Source organism: Bemisia tabaci, chromosome 5 (assembly GCF_918797505.1).
Source record: "Bemisia tabaci chromosome 5, PGI_BMITA_v3".
NCBI lineage: Eukaryota > Metazoa > Arthropoda > Insecta > Hemiptera > Aleyrodidae > Bemisia > Bemisia tabaci.
In genome coordinates this window covers 55389742-55410510 of record NC_092797.1, presented here as the reverse complement: position 1 = coordinate 55410510, position 20769 = coordinate 55389742, and the positions used below count along the sequence as shown (strand labels likewise).

The 20769-nt window shown below is 44.8% G+C and overlaps 1 protein-coding gene across 8 annotated transcripts in view; it reads left to right on the top strand.

Moving 5' to 3' along the window:
• The window catches only part of LOC109030874 (multiple PDZ domain protein), a 267841-nt gene that overhangs the window by 217032 nt on the left and 30040 nt on the right, over positions 1-20769 (top strand). For all 8 annotated transcript variants that reach the window (XM_072300976.1, XM_072300972.1, XM_072300973.1 and 5 more), the window contains 3 exons: positions 16848-16952; positions 18128-18199; positions 19050-19170. In XM_072300976.1, the coding sequence (XP_072157077.1) occupies positions 16848-16952; positions 18128-18199; positions 19050-19170 (298 nt within the window). The remainder of the gene's footprint in view (positions 1-16847; positions 16953-18127; positions 18200-19049; positions 19171-20769) is intronic.

The window sequence follows — 20769 nt, the reverse complement described above, 5'->3', positions numbered from 1 at the left end:
TGTTTTTCTAGTTCTGCCTGAGAGGCTTCAAAATTTTATGCAGATACCTTTTTTCATCAGCAACAAATTGGTCAACTCTTTGCAGCGAGGGAATAGGCACTATTCTCAGCTCATTTTATAGAAACAACAATAGCTATGTGTTTTCAGATTTTCGACACTGATAACTGATTTTATGGATGAGTCAGAAAGAATATTTTTTCATCGCAAAAAATGTGGTCAAATCGATGTACTGCTGCTGAGAACAAGTATTTCACAAATTAGTTGGACTTCATTTTGCAACAATTAACCACCGTTTCGGCTCGTATGAAAAAGCATCCATCCGCATTGGGAAACCGATGGCACTTATGTTGTTACTGAAATGAGCCAGAAACGGTAGCTTTCTCGTTGCAAAATGTAGTAAAATGTTAAGTTGCCTCACTCTTACTTGCAAAGCAACAATCATTTAAATTTAATGAAACTGGGAAGAAATGAAAATCCAATGAAGTGCAACACATTTGTTTTATGTCGAATCAATCACGTTGACATGACTTTTACACCAACCACAGAGGCAACCCGTACAGAATAAGGGCCCAATACGCAACAAGCGCTGTCGAGAATAACGCAACAGACGTTAACAAAAATATAAACATAGCCTGCGTGTATGAGTAAAATACAGAATGAGATAAATTAAAATCTGCAACAAACAGGACTGATGTTATCCCCTGTGGGAACACTTTTTACACTCTCCAAAATGCGCAGATGGACCTTGGCGCTGTGACACTGATTGCTGATGAATTTTTGCACAAAACGAAACTGCCCGACGAGTTGAGTTCGAGAACGTACGGTCCCTCGATGTCTTCAAGATTAAAAATCGATTTGGGAAATCAATCAAAAATTGGTCTGCAATCTCGACGGAGCGGTCAAATCTGCTGAAATACGCGGGTATGACTGAGAAGTAATAATGTAGGGCGTCACGCAGCATATTTTGTAGCATCTCTTTCTCTCAGACACTCTACAGAGTGTTCAACGTTGTAGAGAACAAGTCAGGTGTATTTGTCACAGGTGATAAATCAAAGCAGACATTTTTTTAAAAAAAAAATAAAAAAATAATAATCATTAATAATAATAATTTTTATAAAATGTATGGCGAAGAGCGCACGGGCTTTCAATATTTTGGGAAAAATAACTCATCAAGTCTACGAACTCTCCTTGTTCCTTCCTTTTCAAATGCTTCCCATATATTCTAATGTTAAAATTTAAAAATTATGTGTTTAAGATATGCTGAAAACGTCTCAATAGATGTTCGTTCAAGAGCTAAGAATCCTTTAAAGTGCTATTACCTATATGATGCACACTTTTACAGAGAAATCTTCTTTACACGAGCAATGAAGCTACCCTGTTTAAAATTAAGAAAATAATCAAAATCCCAGTCCAAGTAAAAATGTTTGACAAACTGCCCAAGTTTTCTATTTCCCTGCAATATATTGTTACCTTTCGGCCAAAGTATCACAAGCGCATGCGACGTTGAAAAATGTTCGCCGCCATTTTACTTTTTTACAGAAAAATCCTGGTTGAATCTGTTTGAAAATTTCACTGAATGTTATCGGCAGCACAGAGAAAACTCAGTGAAATTTTCGGACAGCTCCGTTGAACAATTTCTCTGTAAAAAATAAAATGGCGGCGGAAATTTTTAAACGTCGCGTCGCATGGCGCTTGTGATACTTTGGCCGAAAGGTGACGATATATTTTTGGGGTGAAAAAGCTGAAATAATAGGTATCTATTTTACCGATAGAATAATTAAAACGAATAAGAGGAAAAAACCTTATATTTAAAGAAAAATCCACTTCAAATATCAAGATAATATACGTAAAAAAATTGGAAAAATAAGTATGATTTAATATCAAATTAATTTGAACTATTTTACCTACCTGTTGCCGAATTTACGAGAATTCAGAAACTAGGGAAAATCAAAGAATCGGGAAAACTTGAAAATATCAGAGATAACTGAGCAAATCCGGATGGAAATCAGGTTAAATTCTATGAATTTTTGCAACTAGGGATAGGATGTAGTCCCTGGATGAGCCCGCTTTAGTCAATTGACCCACGAGAGGCCCACAAAGCGGGCCCTAAAAAGCGTACTACTGTATGGATGATGGCGCAGGTCGAAAATTGAAGGCGAAACAATGACATGTGTAACCTCCTTTCTCCTTCTGTGAAAAGTATGCTTCCTTTCTCTCAGTCAGGAAGCACTCATATACGCCCTCCTCTTGCCTTAGGGGCAATTTTAGCATTAATAATAAAAAAATAGCCTGTGTAGACTCTGCCTTCAAATACTAATTACTCTCGTCTGAATATTAAGGGAGTTAAAACGCTTCAAAGTTTTTTCCCCTGTTTCTTCTTTTTTTTTTACCAAACTTTGGAAGCGGAGAGAGAGGGCGTTTTTCGGAATATACTTAGAATCCTAAGAATTATGTCCTCATGAAACTCCATACAGATTTTTCGTAAAGTTTTATTTTAAAATCTCGGGAATTACGATGCACTAAAGTCTCCTTCTTCAAAAACTCGTTTGAAGGGAAGGATATATTTATAATTTTTTTCCCCTCTCTATCTTGAGCACGAGTTTATCAAGAACGAACTAAAAAAAAAAAAAAACACATTTTAAAAAGAACGAACTGTTTTCTTCTTACCGTAGCTGAAAAATAAGTCTCTATATTGTTTCATGTTTCATGATAAGCTAGGAACACCCTCTATGGAGGAGAAACGGTGCAAAAAATATCGTCGGCTCCACGTGGTATTTATGAAGCAATAAAATTTTCTCGGGCTAAGTCTCAAGCAAAGTCAATAAATTTTTCTCGATACGCGGAAATCTCTCCTAATTAGACTAGGCCAAGCTCAGCAGAAAGAAATCGACCACGTTGTTACATTGCTTAGATTGTACAACTGCTACCTTGAGCAGATCTACTTCAACATCTTCGCCTCTCTACCAGCGCCAGCGATGACTCTCCACAGTGGTCTTCAAGCAAATAAATAAATTAATTTAAAAAAAAAAAAAAAAAAAAAAAAAAAAAAAAAAAATGCGACCAAAATATACCCAAAAACGGTTTGCAGGAAGTGAGTATATGCAGGGTTGCCACAGTCAGGGGAACCGGGAAATGTCAGGGCAAAATGACGAAAGTGTCAGGGAAAATGTGTTAAATCACCTTCATTTGCTTTTTAGAATGGGTTTGAGGTTCCGAATAACAAATTTTACCTGAAAACTATTTTCAATTATGTCTTCTTAACCATCCGTCACATCTTCAATTGTCAGGGAATTTCACCAAAATGTGTCAGGGAAATCAGGGAACTATCCGGGAATTTCATTTTCTAAATTCTGTGGTAACCCTGCACATCCCATCTCGGGCCCTGGTACTAGTTTTAAAGTCCGGGCCCCGACAAGGGTTACATAAGAATTCGAAATTGTGTGTCACGGGCGGCACGGCCCCCGGCACCAGGGACCCAACACCCCCCCCCCCCCCTCCCTTGTGGCGTGTCTGAGCATATGGTAAGTGTGGACTTACAATCGTGAAAAATCAAAATCTTGGCTGATCCTATTTTCGAGGTATCGCATTTTGAAATTTCCATATTAAATACAAGTTTTCCACTGATTTTGATACGCTTTTCATTTATTTGTCCATTGAATCGGTGTTGATCAGTTCACGTTTTTATTTTTCGTTTGATTCATGTCGATCGAATACATACCCTCTCGTTACTTCCAGACTACATAATTATACTAGTCTTTTTTAAAGATGAATAATTTGCCTGGTGTGTCCGCAGCAATTGTTGTTACGAATATGTCGTGCGTGGTGATCCTAGCTCATTACATACTTGACTCTCTGAAGGCGTTTAATGTGCGAAAGTAGATCACCCTTTTGGAGAACGACAGAACTAGATTGAACGAATCGCTCAATCCCTATTTCGTTCGTTCGCCGGTAGACTGCGCTACTTGCGCACATAAAACGCCTTCAGAGAGTCGAGTATGCAACGAACTAAAATCAGCACGCATAACATATTTGTAACAACAATTGCTACAGACGCAGCAGAGGGCGAATTGTTTAGTTTAAAAAAAAAGAGTATGACAGGTAGTATGGATGTAACGAGAGGGTATGTCTTCGATCGACATGAATCGAACGAAAAATAAAAACGTAAACCGATCAACACCGATTCAATGGACAAATAACTAAAAAAAGCGAATCAAAATCGGTAGACAAATTGCATTTACTGTGAAAATTTCCATTAACGATAGGTATCTTGAAATTAGGATCAGGCAATATTTTGACTTTTTGCGATTTTAAGTCCACACGTACCATATACTCACCCCCTGCAAACTGTTTTTGGGTACATTTGTGTCGCAATGTTCTTTTTTGTTTTTGACCACTGTTTCTCGAAACTGTTCGAAGGGAGGGGGGAAGGGGAGGGGTAAATATTTGAAGGAGGCGAATATTACGTATGAAGAAATTGTCAATGCCTACAAACTGGAAACCCTTTCCATCACGTATTTGAGGTAAAAATAAAAAACATTGACTTCGTTTTTCTCGTGGCAAAACACGTCAACTTCTACGAGCTTTCGACCATCTTTACTGACCTGTTCTGTAGGTGTTCTTTTGTGTCTGTTGTCTGTACCTATTTCGTTCATTTGTTTTTGATAACAAGTCTTCTTTATTGCATCTATTCTATATGTTTGATAATTTGTGCATTTGTTTATTACCATCTTATTTATCTAAAGTCATTTTTTGACTTCGGACCGCCATTACGGCCATTAAAGGTGATCTGTACTGAATTCCGGTGTGATCGAACTGACGTGCGATTTATCGCATCAATTAAGTAAAAAAATTGGGCAGATTTTGAATTTTTAGCTGAACATAGAACGATATACCCTGCGCTCCACACAAGCTTAAACCATCATCAATCAGAAAAATGAGGGTAGGATTCTTCTTGGGGAAAAAACCTCGGAGCTGATGACGAAATCAACTAGGTACCGTGTCGAATGCGAGGTTTTTTCCCAAAAAGAATAATTTTTTCTTTTCTCAAAATTTTGCCAGTTTTTTGTTTGAAAATAATGATTCTTTTTCTTTATGCAAGGCTCATGCGCAGGGGCAGGGGCTATTGTCTATTTTTTGTCTAAAAATTCACAATCTGCCCAGATTTTTGACTTAATTGATGCGATACATCGCACGCCATTTCGACCATGCCAGAATTCGAGACAAAGCACCTGCAGAGTCTGTGCTACCATGATAAGGGAAAATGCCGTATGAACATCCATATGTTGCCAAATTTCCCATCCTAAAATATTATTTTTTAAGAAAAATTATGAATACTTAGTTCTACTTGAACCAGATACTTCAGATCGCATTGCGAAGAAAATTCTCTAATGAATTGGACGGAAAATATTCCCAAGTTTTCTCGAAAATACGTGTTTTATCAAAGGAAACTTGACAACTCACGAAAGTTCATAAAGGCTTTCTTCCTTAGGGCGCCAGTGTAGCCGCCGCCGACGCCGCCCCCCCCCCCCCCCCCGCAACAACTTCTATAGATACTAGAGTACCTTTAGCAGAGTATGCCATTTCCGTTTTCATGTACGAGCGAAGGCTGCACGATGCTCTAGGCCGTAATAAACTACAAGATGCCGTATCAGCAGCAGATTGAGTTATGCACATCATCCTCTGTGATAAGGTAAAGCGATTTAACATGTTTCGTGCGAGTGTGTGTGTGTCCTTGACAGCCGCGGGTTGCCCATCTGATCAATGAGTGGGAGAGAGATAGACGACAAAACGGCGGCTTGTCAAAGCCGAGTGTGCTCCTTTGACGTGCCGCATCTGAGCAATGAGTGCGAGAGAGAGAAAGGACAAAACAGCGTATGGACCAATCCAAGTTGAGCCGTAGTCCCCGTTTACGGCCGTTCTTTCCAGGGCTCATGGTCGGAAAGCACTCCGGTGCTTTTTCGGGGCACCCGGATTCGGGCTCGCCACTACCACCGCGGACCAAATTACGAGGCCCAGCCTGTATTTTTGCGAGTGTGTGTGTGTCCCTTTGAGGAGCCGCGGGTTGCCGCATCTGATCAATGAGTGGGAGAGAGATAGACGACAAAACGGCGGCTTGTCAAAGCCGAGTGTGCTCCTTTGACGTGCCGCATCTGAGCAATGAGTGCGAGAGAGAGAAAGGACAAAACAGCGTATGGACCAATCCAAGTTGAGCCGTAGTCCCCGTTTACGGCCGTTCTTTCCAGGGCTCATGGTCGGAAAGCACTCCGGTGCTTTTTCGGGGCACCCGGATTCGGGCTCGCCACTACCACCGCGGACCAAATTACGAGGCCCAGCCTGTATTTTTGCGAGTGTGTGTGTGTCCCTTTGAGGAGCCGCGGGTTGCCGCATCTGATCAATGAGTGGGAGAGAGATAGACGACAAAACGGCGGCTTGTCAAAGCCGAGTGTGCTCCTTTGACGTGCCGCATCTGAGCAATGAGTGCGAGAGAGAGAAAGGACAAAACAGCGTATGGACCAATCCAAGTTGAGCCGTAGTCCCCGTTTACGGCCGTTCTTTCCAGGGCTCATGGTCGGAAAGCACTCCGGTGCTTTTTCGGGGCACCCGGATTCGGGCTCGCCACTACCACCGCGGACCAAATTACGAGGCCCAGCCTGTATTTTTGCGAGTGTGTGTGTGTCCCTTTGAGGAGCCGCGGGTTGCCGCATCTGATCAATGAGTGGGAGAGAGATAGACGACAAAACGGCGGCTTGTCAAAGCCGAGTGTGCTCCTTTGACGTGCCGCATCTGAGCAATGAGTGCGAGAGAGAGAAAGGACAAAACAGCGTATGGACCAATCCAAGTTGAGCCGTAGTCCCCGTTTACGGCCGTTCTTTCCAGGGCTCATGGTCGGAAAGCACTCCGGTGTTTTTTTCGGGGGCACCCGGATTCGGGCTCGCCACTACCCACCGCGGACCAAATTACGAGGCCCATCCTGTATTTTTTGCGAGTGTGTGTGTGTCCCTATGACGAGCCGCGGGTTTGCCGCATCTGATCAATGAGTGGGAGAGAGATAGACGACAAAACGGCGGCTTGTCAAAGCCGAGTGTGCTCCTTTGACGTGCCGCATCTGAGCAATGAGTGCGAGAGAGAGAAAGGACAAAACAGCGTATGGACCAATCCAAGTTGAGCCGTAGTCCCCGTTTACGGCCGTTCTTTCCAGGGCTCATGGTCGGAAAGCACTCCGGTTGCTTTTCGGGGCACCCGGATTCGGGCTCGCCACTACCACCGCGGACCAAATTACGAGGCCCAGCCTGTATTTTTTGCGAGTGTGTGTGTGTCCCTTGGTGACGCGAGGCCCGTCTGGGTTTGCCGGCTGACGTACAGGCGGTGATCAAGGCGGTGTGAGGTGAGAGAGCATAGTACGAGCGAGAAACGAGCGGCTATGATCGAAAGCCGTAGTCGTGCTGCCGTGTTGCAGCTAGAGTGGCCTGCAGTGCATTCGGCAAGGGACATGAGTGGGCGGTAGGAGAGATGAGGAGAGGATCAGACAACACGGCGGCTATGGATCCAAGCCGAGTTGAGTGTGTCTCCTTGCGTGCCGCTCTCAATGAGGCCGTATCGAGCGATGTCTAAATCGCGTGAGCCAGTCTAGTTCCGAGTCGCGTTATTCGGAAAGCACTCCGTGCTTTTCATGCTCATGGGGACACTCCAGGCTTTCGGGCACTCGGCCCACACTACCCCCGCGGACCAAATTACGAGGCCCAGCCTGTATTTTTGCGATTGTGTGTGTGTGTCCCTTTTGACGAGCCGCGGGTTGCCCGCATCTGATCAATGAGTGGGAGAGAGATAGGACCGACAAAACGGCGGCTTTGTCAAAGCCGAGTGTGCTTCCTTTGACGTGCCGCATCTGAGCAATGAGTGCGAGAGAGAGAAAGGACAAAACAGCGTATGGACCAATCCAAGTTGAGCCGTAGTCCCCGTTTACGGCCGTTCTTTCCAGGGCTCATGGTCGGAAAGCACTCCGGTGCTTTTTCGGGCACCCGGATCGGTCGCCACTACCACCGCGGACCAAATTACGAGGCCCAGCCTGTATTTTTTGGAGGTTGTGTGTCCTTTGAGAGCCGCGGTTGCCGCATCTGATCATGAGTGGTGAGAGAGATAGACGACAAAACGGCGGCTTGTCAAAGCCAGTGTGCTCCTTTGACGTGCCGCATCTGAGCAATGAGTGCGAGAGAGAGAAAGGCACAAAACAGCGTATGGACCAATCCAAGTTGAGCCGTAGTCCCGGTTACGGCCGTTCTTTCCTTTACGGGTTTTCGGCTCATGGTCGGAAAGCACTCCGTGCTTTTTCGGGGCACCCGGGATTCGGGCTCGCCACTACCACCGCGGACCAAATTAACGAGGCCCCAGCCTGTATTTTTGCGAGTGTGTGTGTGTCCCTTTGACGAGCCGCGGGTTGCCGCATCTGATCAATGAGTGGGAGAGAGATAGACGACAAAACGGCGGCTTGTCAAAGCCGAGTGTGCTCCTTTGACGTGCCGCATCTGAGCAATGAGTGCGAGAGAGAGAAAGGACAAAACAGCGTATGGACCAATCCAAGTTGAGCCGTAGTCCCCGTTTACGGCCGTTCTTTCCAGGGCTCATGGTCGGAAAGCACTCCGGTGCTTTTTCGGGGCACCCGGATTCGGGCTCGCCACTACCACCGCGGACCAAATTACGAGGCCCAGCCTGTATTTTTGCGAGTGTGTGTGTGTCCCTTTGAGGAGCCGCGGGTTGCCGCATCTGATCAATGAGTGGGAGAGAGATAGACGACAAAACGGCGGCTTGTCAAAGCCGAGTGTGCTCCTTTGACGTGCCGCATCTGAGCAATGAGTGCGAGAGAGAGAAAGGACAAAACAGCGTATGGACCAATCCAAGTTGAGCCGTAGTCCCCGTTTACGGCCGTTCTTTCCAGGGCTCATGGTCGGAAAGCACTCCGGTGCTTTTTCGGGGCACCCGGATTCGGGCTCGCCACTACCACCGCGGACCAAATTACGAGGCCCAGCCTGTATTTTTGCGAGTGTGTGTGTGTCCCTTTGAGGAGCCGCGGGTTGCCGCATCTGATCAATGAGTGGGAGAGAGATAGACGACAAAACGGCGGCTTGTCAAAGCCGAGTGTGCTCCTTTGACGTGCCGCATCTGAGCAATGAGTGCGAGAGAGAGAAAGGACAAAACAGCGTATGGACCAATCCAAGTTGAGCCGTAGTCCCCGTTTACGGCCGTTCTTTCCAGGGCTCATGGTCGGAAAGCACTCCGGTGCTTTTTCGGGGCACCCGGATTCGGGCTCGCCACTACCACCGCGGACCAAATTACGAGGCCCAGCCTGTATTTTTGCGAGTGTGTGTGTGTCCCTTTGACGAGCCGCGGGTTGCCGCATCTGATCAATGAGTGGGAGAGAGATAGACGACAAAACGGCGGCTTGTCAAAGCCGAGTGTGCTCCTTTGACGTGCCGCATCTGAGCAATGAGTGCGAGAGAGAGAAAGGACAAAACAGCGTATGGACCAATCCAAGTTGAGCCGTAGTCCCCGTTTACGGCCGTTCTTTCCAGGGCTCATGGTCGGAAAGCACTCCGGTGCTTTTTCGGGGCACCCGGATTCGGGCTCGCCACTACCACCGCGGACCAAATTACGAGGCCCAGCCTGTATTTTTGCGAGTGTGTGTGTGTCCCTTTGAGGAGCCGCGGGTTGCCGCATCTGATCAATGAGTGGGAGAGAGATAGACGACAAAACGGCGGCTTGTCAAAGCCGAGTGTGCTCCTTTGACGTGCCGCATCTGAGCAATGAGTGCGAGAGAGAGAAAGGACAAAACAGCGTATGGACCAATCCAAGTTGAGCCGTAGTCCCCGTTTACGGCCGTTCTTTCCAGGGCTCATGGTCGGAAAGCACTCCGGTGCTTTTTCGGGGCACCCGGATTCGGGCTCGCCACTACCACCGCGGACCAAATTACGAGGCCCAGCCTGTATTTTTGCGAGTGTGTGTGTGTCCCTTTGAGGAGCCGCGGGTTGCCGCATCTGATCAATGAGTGGGAGAGAGATAGACGACAAAACGGCGGCTTGTCAAAGCCGAGTGTGCTCCTTTGACGTGCCGCATCTGAGCAATGAGTGCGAGAGAGAGAAAGGACAAAACAGCGTATGGACCAATCCAAGTTGAGCCGTAGTCCCCGTTTACGGCCGTTCTTTCCAGGGCTCATGGTCGGAAAGCACTCCGGTGCTTTTTCGGGGCACCCGGATTCGGGCTCGCCACTACCACCGCGGACCAAATTACGAGGCCCAGCCTGTATTTTTGCGAGTGTGTGTGTGTCCCTTTGACGAGCCGCGGGTTGCCGCATCTGATCAATGAGTGGGAGAGAGATAGACGACAAAACGGCGGCTTGTCAAAGCCGAGTGTGCTCCTTTGACGTGCCGCATCTGAGCAATGAGTGCGAGAGAGAGAAAGGACAAAACAGCGTATGGACCAATCCAAGTTGAGCCGTAGTCCCCGTTTACGGCCGTTCTTTCCAGGGCTCATGGTCGGAAAGCACTCCGGTGCTTTTTCGGGGCACCCGGATTCGGGCTCGCCACTACCACCGCGGACCAAATTACGAGGCCCAGCCTGTATTTTTGCGAGTGTGTGTGTGTCCCTTTGACGAGCCGCGGGTTGCCGCATCTGATCAATGAGTGGGAGAGAGATAGACGACAAAACGGCGGCTTGTCAAAGCCGAGTGTGCTCCTTTGACGTGCCGCATCTGAGCAATGAGTGCGAGAGAGAGAAAGGACAAAACAGCGTATGGACCAATCCAAGTTGAGCCGTAGTCCCCGTTTACGGCCGTTCTTTCCAGGGCTCATGGTCGGAAAGCACTCCGGTGCTTTTTCGGGGCACCCGGATTCGGGCTCGCCACTACCACCGCGGACCAAATTACGAGGCCCAGCCTGTATTTTTGCGAGTGTGTGTGTGTCCCTTTGAGGAGCCGCGGGTTGCCGCATCTGATCAATGAGTGGGAGAGAGATAGACGACAAAACGGCGGCTTGTCAAAGCCGAGTGTGCTCCTTTGACGTGCCGCATCTGAGCAATGAGTGCGAGAGAGAGAAAGGACAAAACAGCGTATGGACCAATCCAAGTTGAGCCGTAGTCCCCGTTTACGGCCGTTCTTTCCAGGGCTCATGGTCGGAAAGCACTCCGGTGCTTTTTCGGGGCACCCGGATTCGGGCTCGCCACTACCACCGCGGACCAAATTACGAGGCCCAGCCTGTATTTTTGCGAGTGTGTGTGTGTCCCTTTGACGAGCCGCGGGTTGCCGCATCTGATCAATGAGTGGGAGAGAGATAGACGACAAAACGGCGGCTTGTCAAAGCCGAGTGTGCTCCTTTGACGTGCCGCATCTGAGCAATGAGTGCGAGAGAGAGAAAGGACAAAACAGCGTATGGACCAATCCAAGTTGAGCCGTAGTCCCCGTTTACGGCCGTTCTTTCCAGGGCTCATGGTCGGAAAGCACTCCGGTGCTTTTTCGGGGCACCCGGATTCGGGCTCGCCACTACCACCGCGGACCAAATTACGAGGCCCAGCCTGTATTTTTGCGAGTGTGTGTGTGTCCCTTTGAGGAGCCGCGGGTTGCCGCATCTGATCAATGAGTGGGAGAGAGATAGACGACAAAACGGCGGCTTGTCAAAGCCGAGTGTGCTCCTTTGACGTGCCGCATCTGAGCAATGAGTGCGAGAGAGAGAAAGGACAAAACAGCGTATGGACCAATCCAAGTTGAGCCGTAGTCCCCGTTTACGGCCGTTCTTTCCAGGGCTCATGGTCGGAAAGCACTCCGGTGCTTTTTCGGGGCACCCGGATTCGGGCTCGCCACTACCACCGCGGACCAAATTACGAGGCCCAGCCTGTATTTTTGCGAGTGTGTGTGTGTCCCTTTGACGAGCCGCGGGTTGCCGCATCTGATCAATGAGTGGGAGAGAGATAGACGACAAAACGGCGGCTTGTCAAAGCCGAGTGTGCTCCTTTGACGTGCCGCATCTGAGCAATGAGTGCGAGAGAGAGAAAGGACAAAACAGCGTATGGACCAATCCAAGTTGAGCCGTAGTCCCCGTTTACGGCCGTTCTTTCCAGGGCTCATGGTCGGAAAGCACTCCGGTGCTTTTTCGGGGCACCCGGATTCGGGCTCGCCACTACCACCGCGGACCAAATTACGAGGCCCAGCCTGTATTTTTGCGAGTGTGTGTGTGTCCCTTTGAGGAGCCGCGGGTTGCCGCATCTGATCAATGAGTGGGAGAGAGATAGACGACAAAACGGCGGCTTGTCAAAGCCGAGTGTGCTCCTTTGACGTGCCGCATCTGAGCAATGAGTGCGAGAGAGAGAAAGGACAAAACAGCGTATGGACCAATCCAAGTTGAGCCGTAGTCCCCGTTTACGGCCGTTCTTTCCAGGGCTCATGGTCGGAAAGCACTCCGGTGCTTTTTCGGGGCACCCGGATTCGGGCTCGCCACTACCACCGCGGACCAAATTACGAGGCCCAGCCTGTATTTTTGCGAGTGTGTGTGTGTCCCTTTGAGGAGCCGCGGGTTGCCGCATCTGATCAATGAGTGGGAGAGAGATAGACGACAAAACGGCGGCTTGTCAAAGCCGAGTGTGCTCCTTTGACGTGCCGCATCTGAGCAATGAGTGCGAGAGAGAGAAAGGACAAAACAGCGTATGGACCAATCCAAGTTGAGCCGTAGTCCCCGTTTACGGCCGTTCTTTCCAGGGCTCATGGTCGGAAAGCACTCCGGTGCTTTTTCGGGGCACCCGGATTCGGGCTCGCCACTACCACCGCGGACCAAATTACGAGGCCCAGCCTGTATTTTTGCGAGTGTGTGTGTGTCCCTTTGACGAGCCGCGGGTTGCCGCATCTGATCAATGAGTGGGAGAGAGATAGACGACAAAACGGCGGCTTGTCAAAGCCGAGTGTGCTCCTTTGACGTGCCGCATCTGAGCAATGAGTGCGAGAGAGAGAAAGGACAAAACAGCGTATGGACCAATCCAAGTTGAGCCGTAGTCCCCGTTTACGGCCGTTCTTTCCAGGGCTCATGGTCGGAAAGCACTCCGGTGCTTTTTCGGGGCACCCGGATTCGGGCTCGCCACTACCACCGCGGACCAAATTACGAGGCCCAGCCTGTATTTTTGCGAGTGTGTGTGTGTCCCTTTGACGAGCCGCGGGTTGCCGCATCTGATCAATGAGTGGGAGAGAGATAGACGACAAAACGGCGGCTTGTCAAAGCCGAGTGTGCTCCTTTGACGTGCCGCATCTGAGCAATGAGTGCGAGAGAGAGAAAGGACAAAACAGCGTATGGACCAATCCAAGTTGAGCCGTAGTCCCCGTTTACGGCCGTTCTTTCCAGGGCTCATGGTCGGAAAGCACTCCGGTGCTTTTTCGGGGCACCCGGATTCGGGCTCGCCACTACCACCGCGGACCAAATTACGAGGCCCAGCCTGTATTTTTGCGAGTGTGTGTGTGTCCCTTTGACGAGCCGCGGGTTGCCGCATCTGATCAATGAGTGGGAGAGAGATAGACGACAAAACGGCGGCTTGTCAAAGCCGAGTGTGCTCCTTTGACGTGCCGCATCTGAGCAATGAGTGCGAGAGAGAGAAAGGACAAAACAGCGTATGGACCAATCCAAGTTGAGCCGTAGTCCCCGTTTACGGCCGTTCTTTCCAGGGCTCATGGTCGGAAAGCACTCCGGTGCTTTTTCGGGGCACCCGGATTCGGGCTCGCCACTACCACCGCGGACCAAATTACGAGGCCCAGCCTGTATTTTTGCGAGTGTGTGTGTGTCCCTTTGAGGAGCCGCGGGTTGCCGCATCTGATCAATGAGTGGGAGAGAGATAGACGACAAAACGGCGGCTTGTCAAAGCCGAGTGTGCTCCTTTGACGTGCCGCATCTGAGCAATGAGTGCGAGAGAGAGAAAGGACAAAACAGCGTATGGACCAATCCAAGTTGAGCCGTAGTCCCCGTTTACGGCCGTTCTTTCCAGGGCTCATGGTCGGAAAGCACTCCGGTGCTTTTTCGGGGCACCCGGATTCGGGCTCGCCACTACCACCGCGGACCAAATTACGAGGCCCAGCCTGTATTTTTGCGAGTGTGTGTGTGTCCCTTTGACGAGCCGCGGGTTGCCGCATCTGATCAATGAGTGGGAGAGAGATAGACGACAAAACGGCGGCTTGTCAAAGCCGAGTGTGCTCCTTTGACGTGCCGCATCTGAGCAATGAGTGCGAGAGAGAGAAAGGACAAAACAGCGTATGGACCAATCCAAGTTGAGCCGTAGTCCCCGTTTACGGCCGTTCTTTCCAGGGCTCATGGTCGGAAAGCACTCCGGTGCTTTTTCGGGGCACCCGGATTCGGGCTCGCCACTACCACCGCGGACCAAATTACGAGGCCCAGCCTGTTTTTTTTGTTTTTTCGTGTGTTTATTCGTAGATATGCTAGTTTAAATTGTTACTGCCGTATAATTGAAATTTTTGTCAAATTTAGCTTCTTATCGATGTTACGGTGAGTCGCCATCTTGTATGTTTATATACGGCCCTAAGAGCATCATGAAGCCTAAAAACTCGTTGACCAATCAAAAAGCGGAACAGTTTTCCTGTAGTAGAAAGATACGAATGGCCATACTCTGTCTATAAAGGCACTCTAGTAGATACCTACAGATATATTTCGATTCAAGCAGAATTAATCTTTTCCGAATGGAAGCTTTTATTTGGGGGGGGGGGGGAGTTAACATTTTTATTTATGGGAATTTGTCATTATTCTCCTTCAAACTATCCATTCGTCATAAGATACTGTTGCAAAAAAAGAGCGTGCGCAACGAAACGGTCAAATGGTTCGAATCTAAAGGGACTCTAGGCAATAGGTCAAATGGCACCGCCCGTATTCCGGACTTTTCCGGATGTTCCGGAATGAAACGCGTCGACTCTAGCGCTGTCAACCTGTCGACGGTCGTTGATGGTCAACTCCGCATCTAATAACCTAGAAGTTTATTATCGGTTCGGTCCCCATCCCTCTCTGTTTTTTTCTGAGTTTTAGACTTTGTATCTGGTTTTTAAGTTCATTGAGAGTCATTTTACACAATTATTTACGAATATTAGCATTCAATTCTTCGGAAGTGTGCAGATATTTCTGAATTTAGTCTCTATATTTGTAACAGGTTCATTGCCAATAATTAGGTGCTATCACTGAAACTCATAATTAACTCTACATTTGTGTCCCTCAGCTTTCTCACTGTGTCAAGTTCTAATTTTTCTATTCGCTGCCTTATCCTTATCATCATTAGATTTCTCCTGACTCTAATTATATTGCTATTTTGCCATCCAACTTGCACAGTCAACTTTTACTCAGTATTTCGACGACTGTCCCTGCTTGATATTGTTCTGGGAAACATAATGTCCTCTGTTTGCTCAAGGTAACCATTCATTCGCTCTACTTTTCAATTTTGACACCTCCAGATGATCAAAGAACCAAGCTTACTCATTATGTCTCAAGCTGCTCACAACATGTACCCACTGTGAAACTTGTCGTCGACTGCAGGCACTGATAACGTCACAAGGAATACTCTTGAGCTTCTGGAGCAAACAACTGCTTCTATCATGCCTTAGGAATTTTCTTTCAGCTTATCGTATCATTCCATTAGAATAGTCAAGCTTTGTGGTTAATAAGTCTTGTTCTGTTGTCCACACTCCCATACCTTTTCAATAGCACACCTGTCGATCATGAAGTGCAACTCATATTGATGACATCCAGGAATATTTTACCATACATTATCATCTTCTCCTGTCCAGACTCTAAGGCAGAAAGGCATGGCTGTAGGAGCTTTGCTTCAACTCTCAGGCCTGGATCAATAGAAGCTAGGGCTCTTACAACTGGATTTCTCAATCTCTGAGTCTGGAACTATGTATCGACGATGATACTACGAGACCTCGTATCTTGTTTGTTGTGTTGAAAAATCCCCGCTCCCATTTTATTTTTTTGAAGGATAACAAATCAGTATCATTTCTTGAAATTTTGCTGATTTTTCGTGGCATGGAGAGATTAAAACACTGATCTTTTCATGAATGTTGAGTAGTTTTCTTTTTAAAAAATAAAGTATGACAGGGAGTCTACAACGTCATAAATGGAGATGTGAGGTCTGGTAGTTTCTCCATCTATATCTTTCCAGCCCATAATTTTAGAGTTTAGAGCGGTATCTTCATTTTTTTTTAACTCTATGAAGGGCAATAAATTTTTTTTCTTACTCATTCATTTTACCAAGTGATGCGTCTCGAAAGTATCTCTTGCACTCAATACTTAGGCAACGAACCTTAAGCTGATTAAAAGTAGACAGCTCATTGTGTGGCGCCCTGGTCCAGTTTCGATAGTTTTTGTCAACATACAATCATTAGTGGTATTCTCCAGCTAAAAATGGAATTTGTTCCGTCATGTGAAGGATTTTCAGAAATATTTTATTTTCAAGGTGCGCATTTTAATGATGAGCTCTTTCGCCATTGATACATGTTTTTCTCACCACCAAGACGAAAAGTTTGGCAGGTTTTCTCATGATTTATCATCATCATTGAACCACAAGAATGCGCTTCTTTTCTTTTTCATAAAAGTAGCAGCTCACTCAAGATCCACTGAGTTTTGCTATCATTGTACCATGTGTTGTGTTTTTGTTGATAATAATTTTTTCAATGCCACCCACTAGCCCTTTTTGGATGTAATATATTTAACATAATTTACAATCAAGGGAACCAGTTCTTTTCAATTTGATTTTTCTGGTGGAAGCATTCTACTATTTTCATGATGTTTGTATTACCGCATTTCATATTTCATTATTGTTTGTTTCAGGTTGCAGGACAAGGCCTTGGAATCATGATAATTGAGGGTAAACATGCAGAGGTAGGACAAGGAATCTTCATTTCCGATATTCAAGAAGGCAGTGCTGCAGAGCAGGTGATTTTTCAACGATACATAATTTTTTTGCAGGTGTTAAGGGTGTCTTGAAACAATTGCTCTTTTGAAGGAAGGAGTTTGTCCATTCAAAATCAACTCCGTTGAGACTTGCCTTATGAATTATGATTTCTTGTTTACGCTGTGAAAGGTGATGGGTCAAAGTGATGTTTAGATCTGGAATTTATTTTAAGGCGATGTAAAGTGGATGTTTTAAATACCTGCGGTAGGGGGAGGGGGGAGAAGAAATTTGCTGTTTATCATCAGAATTATTTTTATTTCTCATTACCTCATGAGGAAAAACCACAGGTTTCTTGCACATATAGAGGAAAAAAGAATGTTGAATTAATGTCCTAATATTTTGAAAATCTGTTTGAGAACTTTCCACCGTTCCTCTGCTATAGCTGTGAATGTCACATATTTGCAATGGGTTTATAAAAAAAAAATCAGTTGCTGTGTTTAAAGAATCACTTAGATTTTTCCCAAATTTTTAACGCCTTGGGTCGTTCATACATTATTCTTTTATTTTCTTTATGGTATAAACTTACTTGAGATATTGCCGGTGAAAGAATGTAGAAATCGTGAAAAAAAAGTTGCGAAATAACTACCTTTAGATTTAGACTTAGGTTGTGTTATGCTGCAAATTTGAATTGCATTACAGTCTCTTTGCGCCCCTGCCTAAGTTGTGTTGCTAGGCATAACATACGTTCTTTATGCAGAACTTCTAATGTACCTAGATAAATTTTTTTTGTTTCAATATGTCTGATTGAGTCAAAGATCATGTCTCTAGCATGGTCAGTTTTAAAATGTCAGCCTCAGTTGGCCTATTTTTATAACAACACATGTGCATACCATTACAACACAAGTCATGTAACATTAAATTTTTGCATTTCTAAGTGTCATGCCATATGTCCTCAACTGTTTAATTAGGAAGTTAGCCTACTCTGCAATTCATTAAGCGGAAGAAATTAGGAGGCTTTCATGAGTAAGGCTGTTGTTTCTGAAGCTACTCCATTCAAGCCACTTGAGTACACAGCAGAATGAGAATGTGGCAGTTATGGCTACCGAGTCTCCTGTGGCGGTAGAGTTTTGGCCTGTAATCTTTTGCCTGTCAAATTCCTTCGTCATCTCTCTGGATCAAGTGAATTTCTCATTGTTCCTGTTTATTTTATTTCCAGGCTGGTCTCATTGTTGGAGATATGATTCTAGCTGTAAACAAGGATACAATTCTTGGAAACAATTATGACTCGGTAAGGCATCATTCTTGCTCTTTTTTTTTCAACTCTTTTCTCCTCATTCATTTGTCTGGAAGGAAAATATTTAAGTCATCTGTGTATTTTCTATTTAGTCCTCCAGGTTCATAGGAAAGAACAAATAATTTGAGAAGAATGCCTCTTTTGATAATCGCCGCTCTTTTTTTTTTTTTACATTGAAACTTATATATTTTACCATCATCTGGGCTCAGTGTGTATGAATAATAAGCTGTATGAATGCACCATTTAAGAATTTAAAAATGTATATCTTGGATTGCAAAGTTGCAAGTTTCATAAAATTTTCAACTTTTTTAAGGTAAAGTTTATCAAAATATTTTCAGATCTATCATTCCGTTTTCTAAATAGTTATTTTCTCTATTTAACCTCTCAAAGAAAAGAATGTTATCAGCAGTAAAAAAATTAAATTTGCTTGGGTCAGGTTTTCTTCTCAAATATGTGAGTAGTTAGCCTTTGGTGCATGAATGTCTGTACCATGCAATGCTCGATTTATGACATCCATCAATGCATCTTCAATTGCTATGATCTGTCAAGTTAGCTATCCAATATTCGTCAAGCCATGAAAAGATTGTGTATAGGCTTTTTAGAACTAAAAAATGAAAACATGTTCTCTCATAAATTATTAGTAAAATGCTTTTTTTCCAAATCATCAACACTGGGCACAACACAATCTGCCTGTATGTTTTTATAGAAATTAATTTGTGCTAAATGCAAAGGAACAGTCATTATTATTTTCCTCTTTTAAAAAAGCAGACAAACAAAAGATTAAATTCGGTAAGAAATTTTTCATCTACATATTACTATATTACCCTTTTTTAAAAATTTTTAGGCGGCATCTTTATTGAAGAAAACGGAAGGTGTTGTCACGTTAGTTGTTTGCAACCCACAAAAAGCAAAGGAGGATGAAAAGAAGGCTGGCGGTGACAAACCCAAGGAGCCGGAAAAACCAAGTCTGTATCTTTCCATCTTATCGCATAGTTTTATCTCACAACTGTTTGATTTTTCCGTTTTAAGTCTGCCTGTTATGCCTTTGAATCAGCATCTCTTTTTGTTGCTTTAATGCAATCTGATATCTGGTGTACTGGGGTACTTTTATGCTGAGGATTAAAGCCTTGTGGGCAGTCAAACGTTGCCCTATTTCTTCTCACAAAATATTCAGTTTGAAGGAAACAGATAGAAGTTCTTCCTAAAATGATAAGATCTTGAAGATACAAGTATCCCTTGAGATTTTCCTATAAAAGTGCTCCCAAGGTTTTCAGAGATTTTAGATGATCACAGACTCTTAACAAAATTCATGAGGTTGTGTGGCACATCAATGCTAGCTTTTAAGAAACTAGTAAGTATTTAAATAGTTACAATGGATTCTTATTCTTACTTTGCCAACGGTCCCATATTCAAAGGCAGCTTTAATTGAAACTTCATACTTACCAGTAAAACTTTTGAACGAGACCAAGTAAAAATTGGTTCTTCCATTACACATTTCAACACAACATTTTCTACCTCAAATATTTTAATTTTAATGTTCGGTTATAGTAATTTGCTGTGTTTTTGTGTGTATGTTATACTTTGTTCTGGTTTGAAACGCAGTGCGTCAGTTAAGCTTTCAGGCTTTAGTTTGTTTGTTTCTTTCTCTCAATAATTGTTCTTTTCAGTAACCATATTTCTACTGCCACTGGACATTATTTAAAATTCCACCCTTAGTCATTCACCATCATATGGTTTTTGGCGGTTTCTCTACTTTTAGTATTTTTATCTTTTTTTTGTGTTAGTATGCGTCTGTTCTTTTTTCTTGTTTATCTGTGTTCAATGATAAACAACTCTGTTATTTCATTCACGAAATAGAGTTCTTGTTAGGGACAGAGTTTCTCAGTTCTACCAACTAATCCTTTGCAACAATTGTGAGAGCCAGTAGATAGTCACTAAGGCCAGTAGTTTTCTCTTAAATCCTCAAGCTCAAAAGAAACCCTTTAGGTAAAGTTGGATACATTTTTCAATATTGCCAATCTTTGTTGAGCCTCTAAGTGTTAATACATCAATGATTAGCTCTCAGAGCAATCTTGCCAACATATTCATTTCTATCTCTGTGTAAAGAATTTGATAGACAGTTGGGATAGACTCTCCTGTGTGATGATTCTCTGTTATGGCTTCAACTTTGAGAGCCTTTCAGGAGTTTTAGAGTTGATTTTAGACCTAACCATGAAGTAGTACTTTTTTCTCCTCGGAAATTTTATACTGGGTTGGTTGGTATAATTGAAAAATCCTGACTCTAGTCAGGACTCTATTGTATTTCATAACACATTGAAGCAATGGTATATTCTTCTGTTTCTTGTATCTGTGTTTATTTTGGAAGATTTCATGACACAGTCAAGTTTGGCTTTCAATTTTTTTTGTGATAGTAATATTTATATCTGGAGAGCTGCCGATTATTCAAGTTTCATTCAGTGTTTAGGCCTGTTTTCTGTCTCGTTATCATAATTTGACTTTCTCGTGTTTTGTTTTGTCCTACTTTTGCTTATCATTTGGATAATTTGAATCAATTCGTGCATGTT